Source organism: Vanacampus margaritifer, chromosome 10 (assembly GCF_051991255.1).
Source record: "Vanacampus margaritifer isolate UIUO_Vmar chromosome 10, RoL_Vmar_1.0, whole genome shotgun sequence".
Taxonomy (NCBI): Eukaryota; Metazoa; Chordata; class Actinopteri; order Syngnathiformes; family Syngnathidae; genus Vanacampus; species Vanacampus margaritifer.
In genome coordinates this window covers 24,443,640-24,468,106 of record NC_135441.1, presented here as the reverse complement: position 1 = coordinate 24,468,106, position 24,467 = coordinate 24,443,640, and the positions used below count along the sequence as shown (strand labels likewise).

Sequence of the window (24,467 nt, the reverse complement as noted above, 5' to 3'; positions counted from 1 at the left end):
CTAAGCTAACATGGTGTACACACTAGAAAAAAACAGTGAAAGCAACTGCGTAGACATATCTAAGCAGGTCTTATTCTTTTTAGTTATTATAAATAAACACTGTGTAGCAGCTAATGTGAAGTCAACAAGGTGTTTTGACTGTCTAAGAAACAAAAACACGGTAAAATTTGATGATGAATCAGAGGATGGGTTATATATATTGCAGGCTTTATTAATTTAGTTTTTTTAATTTATTATTAAATTGACTAAACTAAGCTAAAATGGCATACAGAGGCTCTTGTGGGCGATATCTGGCGCACGTGCCTCAGGTTGCCCCACTGATGCATTATAAATTAAAATGTAATAAAACTTTTTTTTTTTCCGATTGCATGCACTTCACACAATTTTATATATTGACACAGACTGTGCTTCGCTCAAGGAATCGAACCCAAGGTATCTCTTGGGTCTCAATACTGTCATAATAAAGTGTGCAATTAAAAAATACTATAGAATGAAAAAGTCTCTTGGTGGGCTTTGCTTACCTTGCGGGAAATCGTTGGGCTGCACCACGCACAGGAAAGTGTGCACCATGTGGAAAAGAATGCCGATGGGTCCCGGTTCGTAGTGGGCCACCGTCTCGTACACTCCGGCGGGCACGTAGCCGAAGTCCAACTTAGCCGGCGGGGGTGGCAGTCTTCTGGGCTCCGATTCCCGGAGCTCTCCGGAGCCCAGCAGCATGCAGAGGAGAACCAGGGTCCCGCTCTTGCCCATCATGAGTCCGCTCGAAGGCAGCGTGGATCTTCCGGGTGCTGGCACAGGTGAAAGGGTTGAGATGTGGGAAAGTAGGAAGCGCCGGCTACCGGCGATTGGGCATCGTTCTTCCCCCCCGCCCAGCTGCGGACTGCGCCTCCACGACGGGAGATCCTCTACCCGCCGTCTCCGCTCCGCGACAAGTCCCCACGCAAGCACGCACGCGCTATGGGTGGCGCGCGCGCTGCTCTCCGATATCAGCATCCGTGCGTGTGTCGCGGGAGCGCGCGGCGAGTGGAGGAGCGGCGCCCCCTGTTGATGACAAGCGGAAGTACACTGCAACGTTCAAGCTTACGTTTGGTGGTCAATTTGAAATGTCGTCCCCCCCCCGAAAATTAATTAAACTAACGGACTACTTTACTCACTTTTATTACTCTACTCACGTTGATAAAAAAATAATAATAACAGTTAAGTGAGAAACTTCATTTAAAAACTCACTTCCACTTCCTGTTTCTATAGTTGCCACACAAAAAGCCAAAATGCTGCACACCATCCGTAAATTGTCCTGCGGATTAGAAATGGTATCACCTTGCAGGTTTCCATCACATTTGACTGAAAGGACCTTGCCTCCAGGAGGCCCCTGACCTCTCGGGAGCGGACAATGATGTCATTGTGTCTTGTCTGCAGGTATTGGATGTCTATACCTTCCCCCTGGGCAGGAAGAGACGCTCACAAGGAAGGCCAACATGGGAAAGTGGAAAAGTGGGTTATTAACATGAATATACACTTTGTGTAATAAGTACTGAGTCAGGGGTGTTCAAAGTCCAGACCGGGGCCCATTTGCGGCACTTACTATGTTATTTATGGCCCACTGTATATTGTAACAATAAAATTGGACATGTCCCGCATCAAAGTTTTGAAACATAGCCGTTTTTTTTTTTAAATAAAAGATAAATGTTATAAGATACGATATCACAGTTTTTATTGCTTAGTGTAAAATATTTTTAATGAAATTGTATGATTTTTTTCAAAGTAGAATTTTATTTGTAAATTTGAGTGCTAAATTATTATCTCCCACTAATACTGTATATAGATTTTGCTTTTTCACGATAAAACCAAGCTAAGAATGAGACTTTTTGTTCTTTAAATATATATTTTTAATAAAAAAAAAAACAAAGTTTAAGTTTACAAGACATCCAGAGTTGAACATTAAAAGATGTCAAGCAATCTTTTTAATTATTATTTTTTAGATATCACACTATTAAACAATATTTAAATGTTCGTTTTGTCACCAATATACACGCAGATATTTAAAATTTTTGTAAAAATTAATTTTATTCAAAAAAAAAAGTAGAAGTAGGCATGCGATTTTTTTGACTTAAAAAATATTTTTTTAATTCTCTAAAAATTGTATATTGAATGATACAAAATATCAGTCAATTTCTTGTATTTAAAAAAAAATAGACATCATTAATACAAAATTTTGCTTTTTCACGATAAAACCAAGTTAGACTTTTTCTTTTTTTTTAAATATATTTAATCTAAAAAATAACAAAGTTAAAGTTTACAAGACATCCAGAGTTGAATGTTAAAAGATGTCAACCAATCTTTTTTATATATATATATATATTTTTTTTTTAGATATTTACATTTTTGTTTTGTCACCAATATACATGCAGATATTTAAACTTTTTTCAAAATGTATTTTATTTAAAAAAAAAAGAGAGAAATTAAAGTAGAAAAGATGGCATGCAATTTGTTGACAAAAAAAGATTGTTTTGCTTTTCTTTTTAATTCTATGAAAATTGTCAATTGAATGATACAAAATATCAGTCAATAATTGTTTGAAAAAAGTAGACATCATTAATACTAAACTAAATTTGCTTTGTCATTTGTAAAACCAGTTGACATGCTGTTTTTTTGTTGTTGCTAATACTGAATTGGTGTTAATCATGTTTCATAAACACAAATTCAAAGTGTCCCTCCCAATCTTTCTTCCATTTTTTTTTTTTTTTTTGTAATTGAAAAAACGTGAACATCCCTGCTTGAAAAGATTCGAACCCGGTGGTGAACTTCGCACTGGATGTTTTTAATGGTGAGTGACCTAAGTGCGTCTCGGCCGTGTGTGTGTCCTCTCCTAAGGAGCTTATTGGTCCTCTTAAGAAGTGTTAGCGTACAGCGAGACACACAGGTTGGCCTCCGGGGAAGGTGAGGTCGTCTGGGGGGTAAATCTCAGCTTACTGGCACCCGTTGAAAATAAAGAAACAAGGACTAAGCTACTTTCTTACTGACACCGATACACAATGTGAACTCCTCCCTCCAAAATAGTCTCATCATGAAATTAAACCTGTAGAAAGTATACATTCCATCTGGTGACATGTATGTGAAAACAGGAGGTAATTTCAAAGGGTGTCTGTTGGAAAAAGGGGGGGGGGGGGGGCAAACTGCGAGAGCTCTAAGTGGTAGAATGTTTGCAGGGTCTCTGTGTGAAAACAGCAGCAATTGTGAAGGGTTTATGAATGACGAGATCATTTTGTTGGAAACTGTGAGAGGCAATAATTTTGTGGGGTTTCTGTGTTTGGGATATCTCTGAGAAAGGAAATTGATTTTTCTCCATCTCTGTAAGAAATAGGAGGGCATTTTACAGGGTCTCTGTGTAAAAGAGGAGTATATGTGGTACTTTTTTTAATGTAACTGTCATTTTGCTGCATCTCTATGTGAACAAGGAGGTAATCTTGCTGGGTATTTTTTTTGATGTAACTGTCATTTTGTTGCATCTCTGTATGAACGAGGAGGTAATCTTGCTGGGTCTCTGTGTGAAAGAGACATTTGCACAATCTCTGCGTGAAACTGGCAGTATTTCTACTAGGTCTCCGCATAAATGAGGTAATTTTGTAGCGTCTTATATAATTCTGCATGGAAAAAGTAAATAATTTACCAGGATCTCTGTGTGAAAAAGGAAGTACATTTGTGTGAAACAGGATGCAATTTTTGCCAGGTTTATGTTTAAATGGAAAATAAACTTGGTGTAATTCTGGACAACTTCTCTATGACAAAGGGGTATTTGCTTGGTCTCTGGGGAAACGAGCAAGTAACAATTTTGCAGTATTTCGGTGTAAAAGCGCAGAATCCTGCAAATTCTGTATGAAAAAAGCGAGGCACAGTTGAGCGTGTGTCAATGAGGAAGCATGAATGAAATTGTCTCTGTGTTAAAGAGTCAGCCCATTTGCAGGAAATATATGATGTACAAGCAAAAATCTTACCGGGTCTCTGTATGAAGCAAGGATTCAGCAGTTTCTCTGTGTGAAATGCAATAATTCTACAGGATTTCCGTGTGATAGAAGCAGTCACATGTTGACTCACCATTTTTCAGAGTTGGTTATCACGTTGAAGTGTTGACCGGTTATCGAATGTGTGGCCTACATTTGGGAGGCAAAAACAAGTTGAGATGGATTCATGAAGCTCCATCAACAGAAATTACTCGACTCACTATCTGGCCTGTTAGGAATTTCTGACAATAATGTCAAAATACCTAAAAATAAATAAATAATAATAATAATAAAAAAAATAATCCCCCCCCCCCAAAAAAAATTAAATAAGAATAGAAAATAAATTAATAAAAACAATAAAAAATAATAAAATAAAAGCAAGAAATAAAAAGGACAAATTTAACAAGTCTAACAGAAATATAGTTACATGACAGAAACAACGTTGAAAAAGTAGTTTTGTGTTTTAATAATTCAAACAAAAAATATGCCACGAAGGCACATGAAACAAGCTGCGTCATCATCACATCAAAAGTGGTAACTTCCCAAAAATATTTTATTACATTATTAGAACAATGGCAGTAAATAAACCATTTATAAACTTTCTCTTGCGTACCCCCCTTCCCTGCCATGGAAGGAAAAAGTACCTTAAATAAAATTAAATAAATCACACTTTACATATTACATCTTGTATCAAATAAAAACAGAATTATTCATATTTCTGCAGGGATCCAAACGATCGTTTCATTGCAATCAAAGTCGACCTGAAAATATTCCAGATGAAAAGGCTTTCATTGTGAAACCCTTTCTGACTACGGCAAGGACGTAAACGTGATGGCGAAGGCTAACGAAGGCAACAAGCTGGTTGGCGCCATCAGTGCTAAAACTATGTGGACAAAAGTATTGGGACAGCAGGCAGGACGTTTAAATGGAAGAACACGCTGAGTTGGTCCGCCATCTTGTGGGAAATGAACTTCGATTTGTGCACTCGAAAGAGGAATGACGTATTATCAAAAGCTTGGAAGCATGAGTGAAAAAGGCAGGCATTTTGCAAAATCTTTATGTGAAAGTGTCAGTAATTTTGGAGGCTCTCTGTTTGAAACAGGCAGTAATTTTGAAGTTGTTGTGTTGGAAACAGATGGTAATTATGCAGAATCTGAGTATGAAAGTAATATTGAGAGTCCTGTGTGGATGAGAAGGTAATTTTGCATGGTCTCTGTATGAAACTGGCAAAACTCTGTAAAGAAGCCTACAGCCTGGTAGAATCTCTGTGCAAAAGAGGCTACAAATGTTCTAAGCAAAAGAGGTGGCAATTTTACAGAATCTCTACAGGAAAAGAAAAACGGTTTCTGTGTGAAATGGGTCAAGAAAGGTGATAATTTTGCAGGAGCTCTGTGTGAAAGAGACAATACCTGCAAGAGTTGAGTGAATACGGCTCTGATTTTGCAGTGACTCAGTTTGAAAGTGATAATAATTTTACGAGCTGTGAAAGAGGCAGTCATTCTGCAGGGTCTCTGTGTGAGCACGGTCCTAATTTTACAGGGTCTCTGTATAAAAGAGGCTATAATGCTGCAAGATCAGTGTAAAATAAATAAATAAATATGAGCTATATTGGCCGTGAATTTGCAGTTTCCCTGTATAAAAGTGTTGTTAATGTTGGTCGCTATTTGTGTGAAAGAGTCAGTAAATGTGCAGGGTGTCTGTGTGAGCACGGTCGTAATTTTACAGGGTCTCTACGAAAAAGAGGCTGCAATGCTTGCTGCAAGATCAGTGTAAAATAAATAAATAAATACATATTAGCTATATTGGTCGTGTATTTGCAGTTTCCCTGTATAAAAGTGTTGTTAATGTTGATAGCTATTTGTGTGAAAGAGGCAGTAAAATGTACAGGGTGTCTGTGTGAAATACATTTCAAGGGATCTCTGTGTGTACAGAGGGGCGGTTATATTCCAACAACAAAGAGTGCATGTGGCCTTCATTTTGCCGTATCTGTGAGAAAGACTGCGATTTTGCAGGCTCTCGGAAAGAAAGTGGTGGTAATTATATGCAGGGTTCCTGTATGACAGAAGCTGTAAAAATGCGTGCTCCGTTGGAATGATGCAGGGATTTTTGCAAGGCCTTTTTGAACCGTGCCGTTCATACTCTGGATGAAAGAGGCGGTCATTTGGCATGATCTCTGTGTGAAAGTGGCTACAGGCATGAGCGCTGTGCAAACTCCACTTTGAATTTGAGTTGAAAAAAAAAAAAAACAACACCACGTAATTATTGTAAATCATCAAACCAAAATCACAAGCGTGATACGTCGCCCCAGTCTTGAGAAAGTTGTAAAGCCCATTTTGTGCGGCGTCGCCACATTCAGAACGGGAATCCTTTGCAGTCTCTCGCGGCGCGAGCGTGCCCCGCCCACCTTCTGCGCGGGTTCCAGATGTGCTCTTCCGTACCTTGAAAAGTGTGTGCGCCTTTTCATATCCAGCTCCCACACATGCTGATTGATTATCAGCCCGCTCGACCTTCCTGTCGTGAAACGTCTCAAAACAACAGGAAACTGGCACAGGGCGCGTCCAATCACTTACTGCTGTGTCTTTCCCCTCAGTCGATGCGGTTGCCGCAGATGGTGAAGCGGTCGATCTCCAGAAGGTCCTTTTTGGGAGCCTTTGGTCTGGCCTCGGGCCCGTGCTCCTCTTTGGGGGGCGAGGGAGCGGCCTGCTGGGATTCGGGTGCAGGAGGCGCCTGGTCACGAGGAGGAGACGCTGGCGCTGAGGCCGAGGAGTCGACGAGAGGCGAGGGCAAGTCCCACCGCGGTGCTGGCTGGGTGGTCACTGAAGAGGAGGAAGCGGGGGAGGATGGTGGGACGGAGGGCGACTTCGGGTTCAGCTTGGCGTCACCTGTGAAGAAGATTTAAGTTGAAGTTCCTTTAACGCCCCTTACTTGGAAAGTCTGTAGTGGGGGAATTCCAGTCGCAACGCAGCAGACACGTCCACGTCAAAATTTAGCAGTAATAAATGTAATAATAACAATGCCTATATTTGTGTACCATTTGAAAAATGTGCAGAATTTCACATGTTACTTCATGTTAAAGATTAGATAGCTCTTAATATGAATTTTAAAAAAATGCACTGAGCTGTCATCAACGTCTTACAATTGCAATTATGCCATCTAGTGGCAGAAATATGACCAAAACAAATCAATATCACACTCGTTTTTTACAGTACAGTACATCTTTTTAATTTTAACTCAATTTTATGAAATGTGAAATTACTGTATCAATGACTTTTGTCCACTTTTTTGCTAACAAGAGTATGAAAAATATATATATTTTATTGTACATTTAGAAGAGATAAAATTTGCAATTAGTCATGAGTTAATTATTGAAGTCCGGTGATTAATCACGATTATAAAATGTTAATCGAATGGAAAAAAAGGTCAATTAAAATGGTAGCAAGAGTTGGTAAAAGCGCCAAAATCATTTCCGACAATCATTTACAGAGTCCTGCATGAGAGTGGTGCTGATTTTGCTAGGTCTGTGTGCGAAATTGTTTTTGCAAGCTCAGTGTAAAACCTGGGGGGATTTCTTGGGATCTCTGTGTGAATGAGACAATTTTACTGAATTTGTAAAAGAGGTGTTAATTTTACAGGATTTCTATGTGTAAGACATTAATAATATACACATATATATATAAAATAAATAATACGAAATACTACATTTTCAGGGCGGCTGTAAACGTGTCAGTGATTTAGCAGAATTTTTGTGGGAAAGTTGGAGTGATTTCCCAGCATCTCTGTGTGAAAGAAGCAATAGTTCAGCGGGTTCCAAAGACATTTTGGTAAGAATCCAAATTGATAAAAGCACAATAGTGGACACTATTCGCGGGCAGGCCCGGCGTTCACTATGCAAAGAAAAGGCGATAATTGCTCAGTAGTAGTAGTAGTAGTAATTGTGCAGGGTCTCCGTGTGAAAAACCTGACACACATTGAGCTGTGTAAAACTTGTCCAGGGTCTTTGTGGGAAAGTGGCAGAAACTGCGGTTAGCGTGAAACAGTGTGAATTTGCAGATTCTCTGCGTGAAAGAGACGGTCATTGTGCAAGTGCCTTGGCGGAGGTTTTAGTGCTCCAAGAGCTTGTGTTTGCGTTTGAATACAGGTTACGCGCAAACGGTTGATGTCAAACTGCACGTTGCCCTCATCTGCCCTGCGGACGAACACTCAAAAGCAGATGGTGTGTCTTTGTGCTGTGTGAATCCAGATGATTTGAAAAAAAGAAAAACAAAGACGTGCGCTTGAGCATAATTGTGCGGCTGAGTGGCACTTGACTAAGCGTGAGGTTAAAAGTGAGGTGAGCATGTTAGCTGACGTCGCGGGTTTAAAATCGCATCTGAAAGATGTGGCGTCTTGCCGCTTCTGTGAATCCAAATAAAGCAAACGGGAAGCGACACGCCATCAGGATCTTTTGTCACCTCAAAGCTCCCGTTGACAAGTGTGGGCGGGGCCACGCTTGGAGGTGAGAGCAGAGGAGATTTGGCTGCAAATGACACAAAGGCACCTCCAGGAAAAACATGTGACTGTCGGCCTCATTTATGGTTTGATTTCAAATTGTGTCGTTTTTTTTTGTTTGTTTGTTTTGCAGAGTTGCAATTCTATGATAAGGTGCTATATAAATTTAAACTTTTTAACTTGTACTTTTTTAAATGTATTATTTTTTTCTATTTTTTCATTTTTATTTATTTTTACCTGACACCACAGCACTTTGAGATTTCTTTGGAAATGTAAAGTGCATTACAAATATATTTTTTTAAATATTATTCTTATTATTATTATAAATCAATCATCAATCGTGACTTGAGAACCATTGGTAATTATACAGGATAGATGATGGATGAGGTCCTTGCAAAATTGCTGTGTGATTTTTGTAGGGTTTACACATTAAAGGTTGAGGTGGTCATTTTTACCTGCTCTCAGTGTGAAAGAGACCGTAATTTCACAGAATCTCATGGAAAGAGGTGATAATTTGGCAGGATCTCTGTGTGGAAAAGTGGTTCTTTTCAGGGTCTTTGTGTCAACATGGTTGTGGCTGCAGGATTTTTGTGTAAAAGAAAACAAAAAGTTTTGTAGTATCTCTGTGTGAAAGTTGTGGTAAAATTCCCTAAGTGAATGAGTTGGACATTTTCTAGGATTGGTGTGTGTGGTAGAGGTGACAATTTTTCAGGACATTTACGTGAATTTTACAGGACAGTGATTTTTCGAAGTCTTTGTGACAGAGGCGGCCATTTTGTGTGAAAGAGGCGACAGACGAGGAGCTGTGTGAAAGTTAGTCCTCCTTGCTGAGCTGTATTACCCGAGGCTGTTGTGGTAGGAGCGTGGTCGGATTTGTTGTTGGAGGTCTTGGCCGAGGAGGACGAAGCTGCAGCGTGGGGCTTCTCAAATAATTTGCCCTCCATGTTGGCCCTTTTGACGTACACGCACGACTTGCCCAGCAGCACGATGCTGTTCAGTACCTTCAGTGTGACCAAGCTGTAGAGAAAGAATGGGTTATTTTATAGGGCCTCTGTGTGAAAGAGGAGCTACTTTACCAGGATCTATGTGGGGAAAAAAGGTGGCAATTTTGCAGGAGTCTTGAGGTGAAAGTGGTAGTTTCAAAGGATTTCTGTGTAAAAGACGGTAATTTTACGGCGTTTCAGAGGGTGAGGCGGTACTTCTGCAAGGTATCTGTGTGAAAACGATTCTGCAAGATTTCTTTGTGAAAGTGGCAGTACTTTTGCAATTTAGTTTTTTTTCTGCAGTTCCTCATTATAGGACTAATAAACGTTATGGGTTTTAAAGAGGTGGACATTCTGCAGGGTCTCTGTGTGAATCAGGCGGTAATTCTGCAGGACTTCTATGAAAAAGGTTGTAATTTTGGAAGGTAACTGAGATGAAGTAATTTTACAGGTGGTAATCTGCAGAATCTATAAGTGAAAGAGGGGGTTATTTTGCAGGGTCTTAGTGAGAAAAAGGGGGTAATTCTGCAGAAACTTTATAAACCACAAAAAAATGTGCAGGGTCTCTACGTGAATGACACTAATTCTGTAGAATTTGTTCGATAAGAACCAGAATTTCTCAAGACATTTGTGTGAATGAAATTAATTCTACAGGGTCTCTGTGTGAAAGATATCTATGTGTGAAAGTTATGTCACTGTAAATGAGAAACCGTTCGCAATTGCCTTATCTGGTTATACAAAGGAAATTAATTAATTTACGTGAAAGACGGGACCATTGTGCAGGATCTCAGTGTGAAAGAGGAGCTAACTTTGCAGGGTCTCTGTGTGAAAGATATATATGTGAGAAAGTTATGTCACAGTAAATGAGAAACCGTTCACAATTGCCTTATCTGGTTATACAAAGGAAATTAATTAATTTACGTGAAAGACGGGACCATTGTGCAGGATCTCAGTGTGAAAGAGGAGCTAACTTTGCAGGGTCTCTGTGCAAAAGAGGCTACAGCAGTAGGATTTGTGAACTCAACTGCTAGCTCAAAATGCATCTTTAATTTAATGTGATTATAATTCAATTAAAATGATTATATAACATGAACATATTTTAATTGTTATACTATTGAGTTTCCCTTAATTTCAAATAATTAATAATGACAGTGCCGAATACATTGGAAACAGTTCTCATTGCGAAGCTAAGGGTTAGTTTTGAGCTCCTGAGCACATGTTCGGTGGCGGTTAAAACTACTACTGGTCCATTGTGATGCGTTTGTGGTCCAAGTGTGCCATCATCAGGGCTAAACGGGGCATCACTGATGACAGGCGGACAAAATGAGGTCTTGCCGAGCTGCTGCCTGCTGCTGCTGCTGCTGCTGCTGCATGCGATGAGGTGTTAAGAGCGAGCGCATGTCAGTGCGGCGGAACTGTTGCCAGGGCAGGCAGCGTGTTTCAGCGAGAGCTATTTTTAAACCGCAGAGATGCCAGCCGAGATGACAACATGGTACTGTTCACCCCGAGGGGGAAACTCTTCAATGGCGCCGGCCCGATGAGATGCGGCGAACGAGCACGGGGAGAGCAAGATGTTGATGCTTATGTAACTGTGTAGTGCGTGTGTGTTGTGTGAGTCAATTCTATGACTTACGACATGCATGCTTTGAATAAAAATAGACGGAAATACAAAATGTTTCAATGGGCAGGCAAAAGCTTTGGACTTGGGTGGTGGGGGGTTGAATCAGGTCTCTGTGAAAGAGGCGGTCATTTTAAAGGATCTTTGCGTGAAGAGGTAGTAATTTTGCAGGATCCCCGTGAGAGGTGTTAATTTCGCAGGGTCTTTGTATGAAAAGTGTGGCAATTTTGTGTAATCATAAGGATGAAATGAATGGCGGGACTATAGCGTGAAAGAGGTGGCCTTTTTACAGGATCTCCGTTTTAAAGAGGCAGTCGTTATGCGGAATGTGTTTGCGAGGCTGTAATTTCGCAGGGTCTTAGTGTGAACGAGGTGGTCATTTTGGGGGATTTCAGTGAAACGGGTCCTCATTTTTCAGTCTGTGTGAAAGAAGCCATTACTTTAAAAGCTCTCTCTGTGTATGAGAGATGCCACTGAGTAAAAGGAGCGGTTATTTTCGAGATCACTGTTTGAAAGAAGAGGGAATTTTACAGGATCTCAGTAAGAAAGAGAAGGTAATTTTGTATTGTCACTTTGTGAGAGAGGTGCTAATTTTGCAGGATCTCAGTGCTAATCTTAAAGGGTCTCTTTGTGAAAGAGGTGGTACTATGTGAAAAGGACGGTCATTTTGTGGCATATAAGTGTGAAAGAGATGGTACTCATGATGCATCTCTGTGTGAAAGAGGTGATGGTGTTTGACAGTTGCGGTCCTTTTGCTGGATCTCAGTGTGACGGGTTGTAATTTTGCAGGTGTTCAACTGTGAAAGAGGTGGTACTCTTTCATGGTCTGTGTGAAAAAAGTGGCACTATGAGAAACTGGTGCCAATTTTACAGGATCTCAGTGTGAAACTGGTCATAATTTTGCTGGATCTCTGAGTGAAAGTGGTGAAGGACACAGTAGTTTTAGAGAATCCTAATGTTAAGGAGGGAGTCACTTTGTGGGATCTGTGTGAGATGTGGTCATTTTGCAGTGTTCCTGTGTGAAAATGACATATTTCGCAAGAGCTTTGAGTGAAAGACTAGTTTTTATCTGGAAAATAACCACCTTTTGCATCAGTTTAAGCTTTTAAAGCACCTTATATTGTGCTCAATTAGACATTTACATTCAGAAAATGCTATATGCTCAATACAAATAAGTGTACTAAGTCATTTATTGATTTGGAGAAGCAATCTGCAGTAAAGTGAAATGGGTCTTACCCGAGATAAAAGAGGAGCACGCACGTGTATGAGAGCGCTCCTCGCACCTTCACTGAACTCATGACCACTCGGCTAAGCTGTTCAAACACAATATAAAAAGGTGTTGACATCATGTATTTGCAGGTCAACAGTATTTAGAGGGTGCGGCGGCGTCTTACCAGCACAGCCAAAGGCAAAGGGATGAAGCCCATCCGGCGGGCCACGGAGTCGCTGTAGTCCGTGTAAGCCTAACACAGAAAACACTTGTCAACAGACTGAGGGCAGAATCAAAAGAAGCTGTTGCTTACATTCTTCTGTCGACTGCTGACGAGATCAAAGGCCAAGCTGGCTCTGTATTCGCTGTAAACCTGCCAGATGACATGGAGGACGTCAGAGGAAGGAGACTTAAAAATAAAATGAAAAACGAAATACAATGAGTCCTTACATCCGCCGTGAGGTCGTTGAACTTGGTGATGAAGGCGTGTTTGATGGCGTCAACGGCCACTTCGGAGGTGAGGACCATGAAGACGTCAGGGAACAAAACCCACAGGTGCTCTGCGGCAAAAGGAAATTTAACACACTCGTAGAGTATTTTAACAAATTTGCTGCCAAAAACGTATAAATACGTTCTATTTTTAATATTGCCATGCTCCCAAAGACGTTTTTTTATGTTGTTGTTGTTTTATGCTAGAGCATACAGAAGGCTTTGATGCAGCCTCTGAACTGAAGAGAACGGTTGACGCAATGGTAGTTATTACAAAAACGGCCAGCAGGTGGCAGCAGAGTATAAGAGATCAACCAGGGCCATGTTGCAACAAGCTCTTTCCCCACTGTTTGAAACAGATTTGTGAATAATGATGAAACTTAGCTATATTCTATTATTAATTACTGCAAAACGAAAACAGATAGAAATGTACTTTATTTTATTTTATTTTTTTCCTGATGAAAGAAGAGTCTCTAAACTTTCTTTTGGTAGGTTACATGTTTTTATAGCAATAGAACAAAATATTCTGTGGGCCTTGCAAAATCAGTCAAAGTCCAGTAAAACAGCCGAGAGTGAAGGAGGTTGCTTCAGTAAAAATGGCCTCTGTTGAATGAATAAGATGAACTGAATGAGTTAAAGTGCCCGTGACTCACCCCAAATAAAGTTCAGCTGTTCTATTGTTGTTTTTTTATTGAGCATTGGCCTGCGCAGATTTGGTTACTTTGACCCAAAGTTGGGTTAATTATTTTTGATCCAGCAAATTGGGTTGACGATTGGATTTGGGCACACTGTCTGGAAATGCTGTCATTTCTTCAAAATTGGTGGGACTAAAATCAGCATTTTTTTCATTTATTTTTTCATTCATTTTTATTTTATTTTTTTCCTGATGAAAGAAGAGTCTCTAAACTTTCTTTTGGTAGGTTACATGTTTTTATAGCAATAGAACAAAATATTCTGTGGGCCTTGCAAAATCAGTCAAAGTCCAGTAAAACAGCCGAGAGCGAAGGGTGTTGCTTCAGGGGAAATGGCTGTGAGTGAATGAGTTAAACCTTTTTTTTTACGAGTATTAATGTTTCTGCTAATGCAAACCCTTTGTTAGTAGAAGATATTCTTAACTTGTCAAGGGATGTTCACAGCTCATTAAGTTAACTCTAATAATGCAGTTTAATAATAGGCTTTGTGCCCATTTGCACAACGAAACATTGGCATTTATTATAGGAAAATGACTAATAACACAAAAAGTGCTCTGAAGCTCATTCAGAGAAAAGCTTGTTATGCTTCGAGGAAAGCGGCCGTGACTGATGGAAAAGGGGCTGGAACGAGCACGTCGGTGACACAACGTTGCTGACAGGCCGCGTCTGTCAGTCAGCGCCCGCGCGTTCGCCTTTGAGAGTGTCTCGGGGCGACGACGCTTGTCACGGAGCTGTCAATCGGGATGTCACGCCGTTTGCTGCTCAAGAGGACTCCCCCTGGAGGGCAAAACTGCTCAGGGCTCAGCAGGATTGTCCCAACGGTGGAGCCATTCGCTGACTCGGGATGAATTGTCTGTGATATTTTGTGTGCGCGAGTGCGTGTGCTCTGACCAGGGTTATTATAGTTTTGGGATTTTCATTTTAGTTAGTTTTGATTTTGTTTTGAGTTTTGTTTTATAAATTGAGTTAGTTTTAATTAGTTTTCAGGGTGGTTCTATTAGTTTCAGTTATTTAATAAATACTTAGTTTTAGTAATAAAAAAAAATATATTACTTGCGCGCAATATTTAAAAAAACACCATAGTAATAATAAATCTACTTAAAAACACATTTAAAATCATCCCCAAAGGCTCATGCAACGAAAGACATTTTCACTATAATTATAGTTAGTTTTAGTTTTGTAAAGGTAAAATGTAGTTTCATTGAGTTTTCATTTTTATTTTACTTTGTTAACGAAAATATTTTTTCAATTTTTGTTTTTTTTCCATTTACTAAAACAACCTTGGTTCTGACTTCATAATTTGGTGCAAGTTTGGAAGTGAGCTGTTTTTGTAATACTGGACAACACTATGTTTTAATATACATATTTTCTATTCATCTAATATTTACTTTTACTATGTATTATCTGTATAATGATTTTGTCATTATTCTTCTGCAATGTATGCATTTGTCCACTGCACGACTTAAGAATGAATTCAATATTATTTACTGTACAATCTGCATCCTTAGTTGTAATATTTTGACATTTTCCAATCACAAGTGAGTCTCCACTTTCCCTTCTAAAACTAAAACAGGGAGACCTTGGATAATACTGACCCACATGTTTCCAAACAGTTTTCAAGATAATTACCAAGGTTCCATGAGAACTGCTCCATATTCCTCAGGCACACGATGAGCATGAGAACGTAGCTGGTGAAGCGCTCCTTGATATCTGCCGGGAGAAGACGAAGGACATGTGAAACCAGTGCCGCTAAACTCTTAACAACCTGTCACATCGCGATTGTCAAGAAAATGGCTGCCGCTGTCATAATCAAACATAGCTTCCAGGACATTTCATCTACGGCTGTAATAATACTTTACGCTCAAAGCACATAACGGTTTCCAAGTCTGTCAAATGGTGTCTCCAAAAAGGAAATTTTGTTTAAACGGGTAGTGAGAAGAAGCTGGCAAAATAACTTTTGTCAAAGATTAATTTTTTTTTGCTTTTGCCCCGCTGACTTATTTTCACACAGGTCCTGGAAACACAAACATGGATGCACACAACATTGTGGAGCGACCAGTGTGAGTCTACTGTGCAACGATAAGGTGCTGCCGTTTTGGTTAGCAACAGAGGAGGAAATACAGTATATAAGAGAGCAAATGAAGGAACACTTGCAAGCATCACACAAAAAAAAAAATACCCTTACAAAAACTAAAAACTGAAATTACGTGACAACAGAACAGGAAGATTGATTTTGGCAGGATTTATTAAAACACACTTCTATTAGCTGTTATTAAAAATTAAAGGCAAGAGGCGATTCATTTTTTTTTTTATTGTAATTAATCACATGACTTCACTAGTTGACTCACTGTTAATCACAAAGTTTACATCTGTTCTAAATGTACAATAAAAATTTCTAGGTTTTCATACTCTTGTTAACAAAAGTGGGGAAAAAATGTTAAACTAATAGAAATAGTTCAAATGAATTTTTGACGTTTATAGCCGTCAATGGCAGTGAATGAGTTAATAATCTGTTTTTACGATTATGTTAATTTTGTAATTGTGGAGTGCAATAATTGAAATTGTAATTGAATTTCGATTAATTGCACAGCCCTAACAGAAGCACCTCAACAGTAGTTAGTAAAAAAAAATAAGAAATGCTCCTGCAAAACTGCCCCCGTAAGAAGAAATATCTTGGAAGAAAAATAACAAGCACATTTTGCCGTGATTAGAGACATTTCCTCTTGGTTACATTTGAGTTTTTCTAGCGCAAGCTAGTTTCATTTATATAATCCCAACTTTTATCTGTTCACTCTTGATAAAATGCTGACGCATATCTTACCACTGTTGGACATTTGGAACAAGTTGTTCTTCTCAAATTTCTTGAAAACGCTGCCTTTAATCTCCACAAACTGCGAAACGAGAAGCGGTTACATTCCATTTGCTCTACTTAAGCTTCATCAGACAAAATAATAACAATGTGTACTTTGATCTCTCCGTATGACGTGATTGTGTGCGTGTGCGTGTACTAACGTTGCTGGACATCATGATGGTGAGCAGGGACTTGTTATGTGAGTTGAAGGCCACGTTTAGCGTGGAGGCTTGGACCATGATGAGGATGGCGTGGAGGACTGGGGATGTGATGCTCAAGAAAACATTTCAAGTAGTGACATATGAGCCCTAACTAGAAAAAAGAATAGCAATGGTAAATGATTATGCCCAATAGTTTTAAATTATTATTTTTTAACTCTTTGACTGCCAGACGTTTTCAGAAAAGGGATGCCGTGGGTGCCAGCCGATTTAAGCATTTTTGACTGATCTTTCAAGGTCCACAGAAAATTATGTGTTTGGACTATGGAAACAAACATACTACCAAATGAAAGATTGGACTCTCATCTTTCATCAGAAAAAAAAGTTTGTTTCTAACTTATTCCGTTTTTCAGTAATCAACAATAGAAAATGGTTAGTTTCACCTCTGTTTTGAATAAACGTCTTTTAACGTCTTTGGCACTCCTCCATAGGATTTTACTAAACGTTATATAACGTTTTTGGCAGTCAAAGAGTTAAGTCTTCTGAGTAAAGATTCCCTAGAGCCAAAAAGTGAGATCAAACCCTGATTTAAAGCAAGAAACACAAGTCCATTTTAAACACTCATATCGCCATTGTGGAAGGATACAAACATAAAAGACGGCCATGAGGAAGTGAGGGATGACGCCGATGCTGTCCCTCTTGCGCTCTTTGGGCTCCGTGGCGGTCCAGTAGAGCGCATCCAGGATGTCTTGGCCGAAGGAAGAGAAGAGGCGATCTGCAACCTTTTTATCAGGGATGAATTTTTTTTCCCCCATAGGAAATAATGCAAATAGATCAGTTCCCTTCTCAGGTCAAATTGTCACCACACTTATAATTGTTATCGGTGTAAAACACAAAAACGATAAGTCAAATTTAACATTAACTCTTTTGCTCCCCAAAATGTATATATTTTTTAATTTTTTTTTATGTTTTTTATTTTTTTAATGCTAGAGCATTAAAAAGGCTTTGATGCAGCCTTTGACCTGAAAAGGTCGCTTAAAGCAATGCTAGTTATTACAAAAAATGGCCAGCAGGTGGCAGCAGAGTATAAGAGATCAACCAGGGCCATGTTACAACAAGTTGTTTTCCCTCAGTGTTTTGAACAGGTTTGTGAATAATGACTAAATTTAGCTACATTCTTATGCTAATTTCTAATTCCTGGTGAAAGAAGAGACTCTAATCTTTCTTTTGGTATGTTCCATGTTTTTAAAGCAACAGAACACAATATTCTGTAGGCCTTGCAATATCAGTCAAAATCCAGTAAAACAGCCGGGGGCGAAGGGGGTTGCTTCAGTGAAAATGGCTGCGAGTGAATGAGTTAATCAGCCTTGCGTGATGTCATTCATGACCGGTCTTTTTCCTTAGTGTTACCTACTTGATAACTGTCAAGATTATAAGATTACCTCCCTCAAGATTTGACAACAAATCTATAGTGACGTCATATTATATAGTATAGTCATATCTCCACTTTCTTTTAGTTGCTGACCAAAACAGCAGCACCGATTGAAACAATTTTGTAACAGTTTATTATATATACACATGACCAATCGTATCAATTTGTGAAAAATAAAATTGACCAAATTTGGACATGGGAGGTTTCGGCCTGACGCCAGCGATACTGATATGATGATTTTGTCCCGATTCGCTCACAAAAGTGAACTCAAACGCCGTACATTGACGACTACCGCAACTTATTCCACCATCTAGCACAAGAGCGAATGAAATAACTCCAATATCACCTCCAACATGTTGTAGATGAGGTAGAGCTTGATGACGGACTGGCCTCGGATCAGGTGGTACATCATGGCGTAGTCCACGTAGTGCATCATGGAGAAGCACAGCACCAGGATGAGGCCCTTCAGCATGTCGCACACCTGCGCCGGCTGCAGCAGCCTCGAACCACTGCGGAAGCACACAACCACAACACGGACTTACACTAGATACCACACCTCACTTATTTATTCCACTACCTCATTGAAGTGATGCATACCAGACATCAAAAGACAAACTACTAAACGTGCAAAAAATATATACTGAATATGACAAATAACCACATTTAGTAAGGCCAGTGCTTATGGACTATATGCCACGGAGGAGGCGGGACTTCAGACTTCCGGGTTTTCACACATCAACTTTGTTTCTGTTTCTGTTTCCGGTTTGCGACGTGAGGGCCGCGTCCCAATACTTGCGCTTCCGCCTTTGTGTCCCTCTTTTGCGCATTCCCGTCGACGGGTGCGAGGCTGCGAGTGTGTAGTGTCTGTCTCAGTGTCCGAAGCATTTCAGATAGCCGAGACGGTTGGGGGGGTTGGTGTGGTTGGGGGTGCGAGTGTTGGCCGGAAACGGCGCTGATGTGTAAAACCCGCAAGTCGGAAGTTTGTGGCATCTACCCCATTTATGAATGAAAAATGCAGCTTTCCAAACTAGCATGTACAGTGCTGTGACAAAAAAAAGCATGTGGATTCATGACAGGCATAAAAGCGCATAAAAGGCGAAGGCGTATAAATGATGGGTCATTTGTCGTAAAAGAGCCTTCCTTGCAAGAAGCACTCTTTGAATGACGAACTATGTTGAAAAAAAAAAAGTATTAATTCACTGACGCATTCATATGATACATTACGCAACATCCAAAAGAGAACGCCTCGGTATTTAGAGTATGTCACCCGTGGCAACTCATTTAAGTAGCGTCTGAGCAAAGCCACTCCCACCAGCCAGTCTTAGTCACTCCTCCTGTCCTGCCTGCTACTCGTCGCATCACTTCCTCACCGCTTTCCTACTCCACATAGATAAAAATAAGGTAGCAGTCAAGCTGCTGCCATGCTGCCCTTCTGTCTGTGACAAACAAGTTGTAATTGCAACAACAGCGCCCCTTGCTGGTTGTAGCCAATTAGTGCACTCCATTGATCCTGCGTGGTTTCCAAACGGGGTCACTTGGACATCAAGCAAAAATCAAACAGTAGTTCTCCTTCTTCAATTCCTTCATGTAAGACTCCTTGGTTGACTTGTGCTCCAAATATACATACAAAAATGCAAACAACACGAAGGATGAACATGCACACTCGGCAAGTCTCCGCTGACGTGGTTGAATGCGATTTCCTCGGTGAGAGGTGAACGAACTAATAAGGAGCTGTTAAGTGGGCCGTGATGATGAGCAGCTGAACATCGAAAGGACACGATGGAGATGAGGATGAAGGTGGAGAGAGGGTTGCTTGGGGCTGGTGAGTGAACATGAATAAGGTTGGAGGGAGCATACCTGCTTCTTCTGCAGTAGGGGCATGTGCGTGCCCTACAGTAAGAAAGGGGGGGGGTGGTTAGGGGGACGGGCACAAACATGGAGTAGTTGCTATAAGATTTTCTAATTACATTTTGGAAAAGTTAATTATAGTCAAATTGACTTCCAAAATGTTCTTCAACTGAGTTTTTAAACAATTTTTTTTTGCACTAAAACATTTTCAATAAATACTAATACTAACATTTTTCCTCCGTTTTTGTTAAAATGAACTATTAGATTTTTGCACTCACATACTTATAAGAAATGCATTTATTGTAAAAATATTTTTTTTTCTTGTGCTTTATTTGAATTGATACGTTACTAATACCTTTTCTTAATTGCATAATGCACTGCTTCAAATTGTGTGACTTTTTTACTTAGAAATATAAATATCTTTATTATTTTACATCCTATAACCACTGTTTTTCTTAAAATATAATTTGACAAATGTTATTGATTTGCCATGTTTTTAAAGTATTTGTTTTCATTATTAATGGTGTTTTTGTTTTTACTGTAAAGCACTTCCTATAAACATTTTTATGTTACAAAACTGTAACTTGTACCAACACGCTTATTTATTTGTCACGGTTTTAAGGTAAAATAATATTTGCTTGAATTATTATTGGTATTTTGGCACAAATTAACTTCCGACAAATATTTTTAGCTTTATTATCTTTTTATTTGATTTATTTTTATTTTACAATTTTAATATGGAAAAATTAACTTAAATGTTGCTATTTATTTTGTTGTCTTTTAATGTTTTTTTTGTTGTTGTTTTGGTTGAGTGTTATTATTTGTATGTTTTGTTGTGCATTTCAAGGAAGTGTGTTCCCACTCATGCAATTCCTAGAAATACACCACGAGGACCAACAGTTCCAGCACTGTTTTAATTTTGCCGCGATGACAGAGAGACTTCACACAGTATGAAACGGTATTTGTGAGGGAATTTGTGTGGTGTTTCTGACCTGAAGCCACAGCAGGGCAAGGTGAGGAGGCGGAGCACAGCCAGTAGCACCCTGAGGGGAAGCAGTGTGAAGACGTACAGGAAGGCGTCCACGCACAGGAAGAAACCAAAGATCATCAACTGCAACCAAAACAACAATCGAAAATGTTTGACCAGCAGGTACAACGAATGTAAATGACGCACTAATGCGTGAGCCCCTCCTAAAATCGTCATTTTGGGGCTGTGCGGGAACGGCATCTTAAAAGTAAAACAACATCGCAGAGTTCAGAGCTGTGAGCGAAGTCAAGGTGGACGCCGGTGGGAGGGTTTGCCTCCTATTGGTGGAGTCCATGTGAGTGTTCACAAAGCAAATAATATATATTTTTATAGGATGACACACTAAGAAGAGTTATAAATTAATGTGGTTCAAGCTGATTGACACAGTGAATGTACAGAGCTCTACTCTGTTAACACACATTCCTCTCCAGCCTCCCCGCAGTCCATCAGGGAATTGCGAGGAGCCGCTCAAGACTGCCACCTGGTGGTTCTGGACTGAAACAGTAAAATATTTGAATTAAATTCAGTACCGAGTACCTACCTTCTCCAACTCCTTGGGAATGCGCATGCACGTGTACACCCTCTCGCGACGTTCGGTGTACTTGGCCTCGTTGTGCTCCAGGAAGTAGCCTCGGGTCAGCTCCGTGCAGATGAAGCGAGTCAGCGATGAATCTGGAACAACATTGCACGCAGTGAATACAGTCTCCATTGTCATGTCTGCTGTCAAGTCAACAATAGCTATTCATGCACATAGAGGGGATCACAATGATATTTTGAGGGTGTCATGGTTCTGGTTACAAACTTAGTCAGAATCGGAACAAATCTTTCCAAAATATGACAGCACAGATCTCACCTCATTTTATCGCAAATTGACTCACTCATTTTGAAATGTTTATTCTGTTGTATGAAAGGTACCAGGTAGAAACACACGTTTAATTCATCTTTAATTCTGCCATCTAGTGGAAGAGAATTTCATTGTTCTGCCTATACGTCACTGGCATAGATAGATAAACAAAGATACATTATTTGCAGGAAATAATTTCTACAATAATAGTTAACCAATTAACTGAAATTGGATAATTTCCCATGGCACATTAGAGGTTAGGACTTGCTGCTCTTTATAGTCTTAAATTATTGCTGCCTGACTTCATTCACCCTGTGGTTGTCAGACATGTCAACTGACATACACAAAGCATGCTGAATGAAAACAGACAATTATTTGGCAATTAACCTAGCTTGAACCCCTTTGGGAGAAGATGGGGTATGTTAGGTTTATTGAATTAGTTAAACGATAGGGGGCACAAATTGTCTTTAATTGCATTAACTCTAGTCTCCAGGTCTATACTATAGTACGATTCTTTATAGAAATGATGTTAGCTTTGTCTAAATTTCCACAACCTCGATTTTTGAATCAACTGCTGGTGGGTTTCCTTTTAAAGCAATTTGAATTTACCTCATCTGGCATCTTTTTGACTAACACTTTTACACTGAGGTGATAGGATAGAACAATTCATTGAAGAAATCTCCCCTATTTTCTTGGTCAAATGATATGATGTAAGTTTTTTTTGTTGTTGTTTTAACTAGTGGTGGCGTAGAGGAACTTCCAGGTTTTGTCACCCGGAAGTAAGTGTGACGTCATGACACGACCTATTTTGGTTTCACAGTGCGTTCACGAACTACCTTCAACAGTTGTCTTTCTAAATAAATTCACTTTACTAAAGTCTGGCAAGAATATGTGGGAAATGTTAATGTCCAAGTATCACAGATGTTAAACCAAGAAACAAAACAAAAGGGAAACGATGTGGGGGGGACGTCTACCTGCCGAGTGGTCCCTTCGCTCGCGGCTCATGTCAGCCCTGATGTCGTAAAAGCCCAACGTCTCGGGCAGTGGTGGAGAAATGACATCTTTCCCCGACTTGTTCGCATCCTGCCACGGTCGCGTCTCTTGCTTACTTTTGCGTTCAGTGTCCGTTTCTTTCTCTTTCTCGTCTGACAGCTCAGTCCCCGACGCATCCGCCATCTTTACTGTGGGACCAGACTTTTCTGTGTCGCGCTGTACTGACATCACACAGAGTCGACAAGACGTCATTACGTGACGTAATTCTTTACAGCTAGTTAGTCATTTATTTTATTCTTTGAGTGTAAATATTTTACTGATCAATGTAATATTCTTTGATTTTATTGCATTTGTAACAGCGCTCATGCAACGTATTATGCATTATTATTTGACACATGTAAATTATTTGTTAAAATAACGTGTTTTTTAAATTTATTTATTCAAGTTATGTAATGACTACGACTTTGGTTACGTTTATTCTTTAAATGTAAATATTCTACATCTGTTTTTTTTTAAAAAATCGTTTTTATGTTGTAGGCCTATTTGTTACTACGCTTATGTAATGTATTATACTTTATTATCGTCTGACAAAATTATTTTAAATAAAGTGTTATTTATTTAAACAAAAAATGTCACGACCACGATCATTCAGCGAAAGAAAAATACCGTTTCATATTACAAATGCAAATTTATGAGGTGTAAATCTGTTTTATAACCAATATTTCTGATTAGATTATATTCAGTTAATGAATATTTATAATTACTCTTCTGGGGAGGACGAACATGTTTTAAAGTATTTCGTATAGCCTAGTTCCCACTATATTTTTTATTTGTATCCCATTTTTAAATTAATAAAAGAAAAAACATCCAAACGTGTTTCTTGCTGTTGCCTTTTTCACGGGCTCTTTCACGATTTGAGAAAAATATAACAATGTATCCATGAGAATATCGGATTTAAAGTTGGTCTTGTTCAATAATTATGTTCAATAATTATGTCCTGTTTGGTTTGATTAAAAACTAAAAACTATTCATATTTGTGTGTTTTCATAATGTAGTAGTAAAAATGTGTGCGTAATGAGAATGTTTTTGCAGTATCCTGCTTGAGCTCATGATGTCGCTAAAGGTCCACCACGTCGTCTTGCAAGTCAATTCTACCCAACAACAGAACTCAGCCCAGAAGAATCCACGTGTTGTGGGGTAGTGCAGGTTAATCCCATTTAAATGTGAAAATACTCTTACTTATTTCTTTACTTTAATAATCCAATGATTGGAATCTTAAATTTCACTCCCATATTGGTTTTCTTGTACTAACATTTACTCCAATTACCATTTTTAAAAGCTAGAAAATTGCCAAATAACATTGTTAAACGCTATAAACCTATCCTTAAAATGCTGCTAATCAACATAATCTGCAGGAGAATCGTTTCCAATTTAGTGGCAAGTTGATTTTCCACCTTATTAAGCATCCTTATTCGCTTAGAAGGAGTCACCCTCCGTGTTATTTGTAAGCACGGTTTTATTGGCACAAGTTAATGGTAAAGCATACATACCAGACATCAGATATGACACGGAACACCTCTGCTATATAATGTACAAACGGTGTCTAATAATACTAGCCTTAAACATATTCAGAAATGTGTGTGTTTCGATCGCTTCCTTACAAAAAAAAAATTAAAAAAATGCACAAATAAATATGCAGTCGTGTGAAGACATGCGCCTTTTGTCTTCTTGGGAAAAGTTCAACCAAGAATTAAGACTCCTTTCACACGGAGAGCCTGCGCAATGGCCAAATTGGAGCCGTAACAGCAGTGAGATATCATTGCTGCTGGTGTCTGT

At 39.3% G+C, this 24,467-nt stretch overlaps 2 protein-coding genes across 13 annotated transcripts in view; both read right to left on the bottom strand.

The window, feature by feature from the left end:
- The window catches only part of prom1a (prominin 1a), a 46,617-nt gene extending 45,609 nt beyond the window's left edge, over positions 1–1,008 (bottom strand). For all 11 annotated transcript variants that reach the window (XM_077577658.1, XM_077577661.1, XM_077577662.1 and 8 more), the window contains exon 1: positions 522–1,008. In XM_077577658.1, the coding sequence (XP_077433784.1) occupies positions 522–993 (472 nt within the window). In that variant the 5' untranslated portion in view covers positions 994–1,008. The remainder of the gene's footprint in view (positions 1–521) is intronic.
- A 3,525-nt stretch (positions 1,009–4,533) lies between these two features.
- tapt1a (transmembrane anterior posterior transformation 1a) lies at positions 4,534–22,849 on the bottom strand. Of its 2 annotated transcripts, XM_077577541.1 has the most exons (15): positions 22,613–22,849; positions 21,336–21,466; positions 20,760–20,878; positions 19,777–19,809; positions 18,266–18,428; positions 17,134–17,269; positions 16,491–16,588; positions 16,300–16,369; positions 15,108–15,188; positions 12,748–12,857; positions 12,611–12,670; positions 12,482–12,550; positions 12,324–12,400; positions 9,328–9,503; positions 4,534–6,880 (listed from the first exon to the last, which is right to left on the bottom strand). In XM_077577541.1, exons 1-15 carry the CDS (start codon positions 22,812–22,814, stop codon positions 6,585–6,587), a joined length of 1,821 nt encoding a protein of 606 aa, XP_077433667.1. In that variant the 5' UTR covers positions 22,815–22,849; the 3' UTR covers positions 4,534–6,584. The 2 variants fall into 2 exon arrangements, with proteins under 2 accessions (XP_077433667.1, XP_077433666.1); XM_077577540.1 differs by lacking the exon at positions 19,777–19,809 and having other exon boundaries at positions 22,613–22,827.
- Positions 22,850–24,467: the final 1,618 nt, after the last annotated feature.

Bases quoted from the DNA above. Each gene is read 5' to 3' on its own strand.
- tapt1a (XM_077577541.1), bottom strand. From the start codon at position 22,814: ATGGCGGATGCGTCGGGGACTGAGCTGTCAGACGAGAAAGAGAAAGAA. The intron at 18,429-19,776 runs GTATGCTCCCTC...GTGCTTCCGCAG, and splicing joins CCCTACTGCAGAAGAAGCAG to TGGTTCGAGGCTGCTGCAGC. The intron at 16,370-16,490 runs GTTAGTACACGC...CTCGTTTCGCAG, and splicing joins CCATCATGATGTCCAGCAAC to TTTGTGGAGATTAAAGGCAG.